The sequence below is a fragment of the Nyctibius grandis genome, chromosome 6 (genome assembly GCF_013368605.1).
Source record: "Nyctibius grandis isolate bNycGra1 chromosome 6, bNycGra1.pri, whole genome shotgun sequence".
NCBI lineage: Eukaryota > Metazoa > Chordata > Aves > Nyctibiiformes > Nyctibiidae > Nyctibius > Nyctibius grandis.
Genome location: NC_090663.1, coordinates 72,792,174 through 72,799,518, shown reverse-complemented (window position 1 = coordinate 72,799,518; position 7,345 = coordinate 72,792,174). Strand labels below are relative to the sequence as shown.

Genomic DNA, 7,345 nt, shown 5'->3' with positions numbered 1-7,345 from the left:
TCAAGGCCATTAGCAGTGAAAGCCAGGGCAGCTGCCCCAGGCTGCCCCACAGGTGTGTTCTATAACATTAACATCAGGTTCACTATAAATGGGAAAGCTTGAGGGGGATGGCTGGGATTTTTTTGTGTTGCTTCCTTTTCTCCTCAATGGTTGTGATCCCTAGAGGGACTTGCCACCACTCTATGGGCTAAGTATAACTTTGTGTCTTTTGTATTAGTATTGATATTGGTTTTCTTATTTTACTAAATCTGTTTAAATTTCAACCCACAAGTCTCCCTCCTTTTCCCAGTTCCCTTTTGCAGTTGGGGAGGGAAGACTGGGGGATAGAACAACCGGTTATTGTTTAGCCCTGGGTGTGAGCTAAATGGAAACACTGATGATCTTTCTTTTGGTGCTTAATAGTACTTTACCTCTTGTAATGCTTCAAGAATTACTGGAAATTATTCTGAAAAAATATATGGTGAAACTGATGCACTGATTCTAATGTCTCTAAGCTTTCACCTTTATTTTCCCTGTTATTTCTGTAAAATGCCCCTGTTAAAATGCTACAACCGCTGCTTTGTAATGTTTTAATGCAATATACCTTGATGAACTGTAGCATCACAGCTCTCCCTCCAACAACAGCACACTAGGGGGACTATTTCTCTGTAGTGGAAGAGCACCGGGGCTAACAACTGCCACAGCGGTCCCATATTAGAAGCCTGCAGTTAAGTAACCTGTTAAAAAAAAAAAAAAGTATTTATCTGGATATTTTTTCTGGCAGAGTGGAAGAGACAGCACCAACAGTGGAGATGTTGAATGAGTTTGGTCTTTCTTAATTAGTGTTCAGCATTGCCTTGCATATCACTCTTTTTCTGTTTTGGTGATTTTTTTGAGGTATTTATCTGTGTTATGCCAGCTCAGAAAGCCCTGCCCTGAGGGGGCTCACCGCCTGGCCCTCAGCCAGGAGAGAAAAGGGGGGTAAGCAAAGGCATTGGACACCACTTTACTATTATTTTTTTAATTTGGTTTCTTTTTTTGGTAGGTAACAGTGCTGTGAAGCAGAGGGACTTGGGGTGTGGGGGTGTCTGCAGTGGGGGGTGCACCCACACAGGTGGGTGCTGGTTGTTCCAGGGGAGATGTAAAGTCATAGAATCACAGAATGGTTTGGGTTGGAAGGGACCTTAAAGACCATCTAGTTCCAACCCCCCTGCCATGGACAGGGACACCTTCCACTAGACCAGGTTGCTCAAAGCCCCATCCAACCTGGCCTGAAACACTGCCGGGGAGGGGGCATCCACAGCTTCTCTGGGCAACCTCTACCAGTGTCTCACCACCCTCACAGTAAAGAATTTATTCCTGATATCTTATCTAAATCTACCCTCTTTAAGTTTAAAACTGTTACCGCTTGTCCCGTCACTACTTGCCCTTGTAAAAAGCCCCTCTCCAGCTTTCCTGTAGGCCCTTCAGGTACTGGAAGGCTGCTATAAGGTCTCCCTGGAGCCTTCTCTTCTCCAGGCTGAACAGCCCCAACTCTCTCAGCCTGTCTTCATAGGAGAGGTGCTCCAGCCCTCTGATCATCTTCGTGGCCCTCCTCTGGACTCGTTCAAAGTCCCTCCGACACTTCCACCCTGCTGAATCCCTCCCGGCTGCCACAGGCCAGCCCCTCACCGCAGCGTCTTATCAGGGCAGCGCCATCACCCCCTGCCCGGGGACCGGCTCCGGGCAGGACCGCACCTGGCATTTCGCCTTTCTGCTCTCGCGCCCCAACTTTTTTTTTTTTTTTTTTTTGGCTAAGGCAGTTTCAGATTCGCTAAGAGGACTTTCCTTTTGCCGAGCTGCTTGTACTGCACTTTTTAGAGGGCTTTTTGGGTTTTTTTTTTGGTGGGTTCCCCCCCCCATCTCTAATGAACAATTTTGCAGTGGGTTTCAAAGACTCACCATTTGTTATTCACATCGCCACCCGCTTCGCAGCCCCGTCCCTCAGAACAGAAAACAACACTCCCCCCCGCCCCTCACGCCGGGTTGGGGTCCGTCCCTCACCCCCTTTCTCTTCCGCCGGCCAACGGCGGGCCCGTCCCCTCCCCTCCGCGCCGCCGCAGTCCCCGCCGGCCGCTGCCGCCCGCCCGACTACAGCTCCCAGGATCCCTGTGGGAGGTGCCGATCCGATCCCCTCCCCTCTCCCTCCCGGCCCTTGTTGTTTGAAAAGGCTCCGGCGGAGTTTCGGGGGCAGCCGCCGCGCCGTGGCTCCTCCACTCGGGGCGGCGCGGAGGCCGGCAGCGGGCGGGGCGGGGAGGTGCCGCCGCTCGGCTGGCCGCGGTGGCCGGCGCTGTGGAGAAAAGTGGGCTGAGGGGACACACGTCGCCGTGAATACCAGGGTAAACCCCTCCCACCCTCGCCGCGAGGGAGAGGACCCGACCCCGGCCTCGGCCCTAGCCCCGGGGCGAGACCCAGCTGCGGCCGCCTCCTCCCCCCGGAGGTGAAGGCGAAGGAGGCAGGAGCGCTGGCCGATCCCCTCCTCCCGGCGCAGGGGGAGGAGGAAGGGGAAGGAGCGAGCCCGGGCAGCCGCGGCGGTCGGTTCTGAGCTCGGCTCGGCGACAGGGCGAGGGGAGGGGGAAGCCCCCCGCGGCCCTTCCCCGGCGGGAGGGTCCCGGCGGTGCGGGGGGCGGTGCCACCGACGCGGGGCGGTGGCTGGATCCTGCCCTGGGACGCCGGAGCCGAAGTTGCGGCGGGGCGGCGGCCGCCCCTGTCGTCTCTCCCGATGTTCGTGTGACTCGGCGGCGGCCAGGAGGAGGGGGAAGGGGGGAGCCTCCCGCCTCAGCCCCGCTCGCTGCTCCGGCTGGTTGTGCGTGAGAGACAGACACAGACACACCGCTCCCCCGTCCCTCTCTTTCCCTCGCCCCGCAGCCCCGGGAGGCCAGAGCGGGCGCGGTGCTGCCGCCGCGTCCCGAGGCTCCCTCAGCCCGGCCCGCGCGCCGCCGCTGCCGGAGGAGGAGAAGAAGGGCTGCCCCGGCGGGCAGGCGGCCCAGCCATGAGCGGCGGGGAGGTGGTCTGCTCGGGCTGGCTCCGAAAGTCCCCACCGGAGAAGAAGTTGAAACGCTACGTGAGTGCCCTCTCCCACTCGCGGTCCGCGCTCCCCTTCCCCTCCCCGCTTCTTACCCGGCCGCGCTCCCCGCTCGCCTCCTGCTCCCGCCCGGCCCGGCCTCCCCGCGCGGTCCCTCCTGGCCGGGCCCGGCGCGGACGAGCCGCCCTCCCGGTCGCCTCACGGTTTCGGCCGGGACTGCTGCCCGCTACGTCCCGCGGGGCTTCCCGAACCTTTATTTTCCTCTTTTTTTACCCACATTTTTTTTTTCGTTTTTCTTTTTCCCCATTTTTTTGTGCGTGTTTTCCCTTAAAAAAAGAGGTGCCGAGCGGTCAGATGTTTCTGCCCTGCTTTTATCGCCTTTCCGAGGGAGTCGGGAGAGAGGGGGGCGGAGTTTTTCCGTCTTCCCTGCGGATCCCCGCTCGGTATATATGTATTTTTAAACGTAAACACTTGCCGTCCTGCTGCTGGTGCCCGATTGAAAGCGGGGGGGGGGACACGGCCCGTAACTCGGCTCGGTGCTGCGGGCCGAAAGGCGCTGCTGGCGGGAGAGGAGCCGGAGCTGTTGGCCCCGGAGGCGGCGGGAGCCGGGGATGCCCCGGGAGCCCTCCCCACTGGGGCCGGGGGGGCCTTTGCCCTTGGGACTGGAGCCCTCTGCATCGGGGAGAAGGGGGGTGGAGGAGAGAACTGCAAGAAAAGTGCCTTTTTCTTAAAGTTCAGCCTCGTGTTGCTCAGAAGTTAGCAGAGGCTGCGGCGGAGCTGACATTGAGTTCGCAGGAAAATGGAGCGCGTTTGCTGAGAGGGCAGATTTCGTGACAGGGCAGCAGCGGGGCTGGTGTGCGCCGGGGCTCCTCGGGGCTGGCGGGGAGGCTGTCAGGTCACGTAGGAGGAAGGGGTGATGCCAGGAGTCGGCTCTGCTGAGCCCTTTCCCCTTGGCATCCGGGTCGCTTCGCGGCATCTGTGGAATTGGTACAAAATGTTGGGCCTTCTTTTTTTATTTTTTTTTAAATTTTTTTGACCCTTATTTAGCCAGTTAGGTGGTATTTAAATAGAAATGGCCTTTGCAGTTATCAGTGTTGGGGTTTTTTTGTTTTGTTTTGTTTTGTTTTTTAAGCAGCTAAACCTTCCAATTAGTTTGAGAATCTGTGAGCGTGGGTCTTAATGTGACCAATTTTCATCTGTCGGTGATTAACAGCCACTTCTCGAAGAGCTGTTGCTGTTATGGACAATTTTTTAAATGCCAGGAAATTGGTGAAATGAGACTCTTTTTAAATTTAAAAAATAATATTTGGGATAGTACATTCTCTGGTTCCCAATGACAAAAATCCTGTTCATGCGAAGGACACAGGACCAGACCTGCAGAGAGAATGTCCTGATGGGTCATGGCAGGGCTGTGCTTCCCTGCCGAATTGGACACGGGCTGTATTTTTTGGCCGATCCTCCATGTGTAAGTCTATATTCACAGGATGCCGCTTTACCAGTGTGTAGGATTTAAGAGCGGTATTAATGCTTTTAAAGTTTGAATAAATTTCCTGCTCAGATTCTAAATCATGTACAGTTGTGCTGTTAATGGACAGAGTTGTAAGCAAGAGTTTGCCCTCTTAAATCGATACCATAAATCACTCCCTAAACATGCTAGCTTTTTTCCACGTAACTGCCCTTTCTGTGTATTTATAGCTCTGCTTCCATACTGGAATAACATCGGAACCTTTGAGGGGAAAACCCTGACTACAGCGTCGGTCAAGCAGTTCCCCATCCTAAAGAAGTAGTTCCTTAATTTTCTCTTGAAAGGAGGATCTGCTTTTTGAGGAGGCACAGTATCAGAGTGATAGCGTGGCAAGCTTATATGAGCATGACTTGGTTTAGCATCTGCATGCACTGTAGGCCGTACAGTCGTCAGTTTAAATCTTGCATGTTGTTTTAGACTGTTTTCTGCTTGTATAAAAGAAAGGTACCATTTAAAGGAGGACTTAAAAGTAAAATTCCTCTTTCTTGTCTGTAGTGTCTGATCAGTTGTAGGCTAAAGGTTCACACTTGCTTCAAAGCCCTAAAAGTGACCTTGACATCATGATTGCCATCTTCAAGCAAACAAAAAGTTGACGTACTTAAGACGATGAACTTTAACTGAGTGCACTGATTGAAGTGTTGGCTTATGCTCTCTGTAATTCTATGCTCAGGCGAAGGCACAGAAGAGCTGTGTTTTTTTAAAGCTGTATTTTATACTGGTGATATTTCAAGAGACTGCACCAGACGAAAAGATGGGAAAGTGATTTCAATAGGAAACTGCTTTTCTGCAACGCATACTTTTCACATATATATATGGAAAATTGTAACTTCACGCTCTTATTAGTTTTTGCATGCAAGTGTTGGGGCAAATCCAGGTTACCATCTGGGAAGGGAGATAAAAAGTCTGAAATTGTAGTTAAATATGGTTTCAGTTCTTAGGAAGGGTGAAAAGGAGCACTTTGAAGCTGGTACATAGACATATGTTTCACAGGGACTTCACTTTTTAGTTTGAAACAGTTGGACGTGGTATTAAAGCTAGCTTACGATCATATTGAGGCTAAAAAAAGGAAAAAAACCAAACCCAACCTACCCTGTCCTGCAGGTGGAAAAATCAGATTTCCTTGAATATATGCCTTAATAGCCATGGATGTCTTTTCCCCCCTTAAAAGGAGTCCTATTTTCATGTCTTGTTCATATGGTTTTGGTACAGAAGTAACTTTCTGATAACCATTGGCACCTGGTGTTGGTTCCCTGGAGCTGGTATTCAGAACAGTTTGTTTGCTGGAATAGACTGGTCCTTTCCAGCAGAAGATGTCTGGGGAAAATACAAGTAGCTTTTGGTGTTGGCTGGGGGTCCAAGATGGGGATGTGGATTTAGTAGAGAAGAAGGGGAAGGGAGCTGGGGCTAATCCTGCACAGGTCTCTACAGCCTATGCCGTGGTTGCATGAGTACATGAAAGAACTTGTTTGTGCGTAGGGATGGTGCACTGCTAAATTTCACACCTTCTGCTACCCTCTGTATTGTTTTCTTTCCTCACTTGTTCTGTTGCCTTCAACTTTGCAAACGTTTGCGCCCTCACCTTAACCTACTGGACTTTTTCTGATCCAGTCCCCTTATTTTTAAAGATGTAGTTGGAAAGCCCCTTTCTCTCCATCTGTCCTTTAAAAAGTGATTGTAAACCTTGGCTTCGTGGTTTCCTGCTACATTGCAGTTCTGCTGTGCACGTGCCAGTTAAAATAGCTGATTCTTTGTGGTAGCAGCATAGAGGGTTTTTTTTTTACTGCCATTATGCTAAGAAACCACCAGATATTTAAACACAGCTGTCCTTGGTAAAGCAAGGGAGAAAAGCTTGAGGGAATGGGAAAAAGTCTTCTAAATTCTCTCCTAGAGCTACTATGCTTTCGTCTGGGTGGTGGCTAAGGCTCAGCGTGACAACTGGATGTGCTTAAAATCAGGGTTTTAGCGTTGATGGTCGGTTTATGCAACTGGTTTCTAGGAAGTCTACTGATGTAATAATTCTCAGTGTTCTAACATGTCCCACTTAGAGCGAAATACATTTTATTTGATAAAGGTAAAACTTTATCAAAAACATCTCGCATGAACTGTATTGGGAAAGGAGAAAACACTTTTTTGGGTAAGTTGATTCAGACTTTTCTGTATCTGTTAGGCTTCACTGTACTTATGAGAGTTCATAAGGTTATTTGAAAGTAAATTGGGAAATCTTCATTTTGATGTAATTATTACTAAGAATCCTTTGGTTATTTAACTATTCCTATTGATTGTGCATTTAATTATTTAAAACCAAGGAGTTTAAAAATGAGAAATAGGCTTGATCTCCCCAGGACTTAAGAAGCACTGATATAATTCAGACAAGGCTGCATACAGCATCCGCTTACTTATTCTAATGCTCCCAGTTGTAGACAGTGACTAAAAAAGTGCCGGACTATTAAGCTAGTTGTTGATGTTTGAACTATAGGCCAATGCAGTATAGATACAAAAGCAATACAAGTGGAATATTTTGCTGTGGTTTTGTTTGGCAGTTGCTCTTTGGCACTAACCACATAAGTGCCTCTTCTGTCTTGAGTAATACTTAAATGTGCTAAGATACGTAATGGTGTTAAGAAATGTTTTATTCAGCAAAATAGTTGTAATCTGGTAAAAGCTGCAGCGCCTGACAAAAGCCCTTTTTCTGGAAGGCACCTGTTTGCATTAAAGCTTTTTTTGTGATCTTGCATGAGCATAGTGAGCAAATTTAAGAAGCCAGTTGGTTTACAGAA

The 7,345-nt window shown here is 50.0% G+C and overlaps 1 protein-coding gene across 8 annotated transcripts in view; it reads left to right on the top strand.

The window, feature by feature from the left end:
* The first annotated feature begins 2,262 nt into the window (after positions 1-2,262).
* The window catches only part of GAB1 (GRB2 associated binding protein 1), a 103,739-nt gene continuing 98,656 nt past the window's right edge, over positions 2,263-7,345 (top strand). For all 8 annotated transcript variants that reach the window (XM_068402837.1, XM_068402833.1, XM_068402836.1 and 5 more), the window contains exon 1: positions 2,263-3,082. In XM_068402837.1, coding sequence (XP_068258938.1) covers positions 3,011-3,082 — 72 coding nt within the window. In that variant the 5' untranslated portion in view covers positions 2,263-3,010. The remainder of the gene's footprint in view (positions 3,083-7,345) is intronic.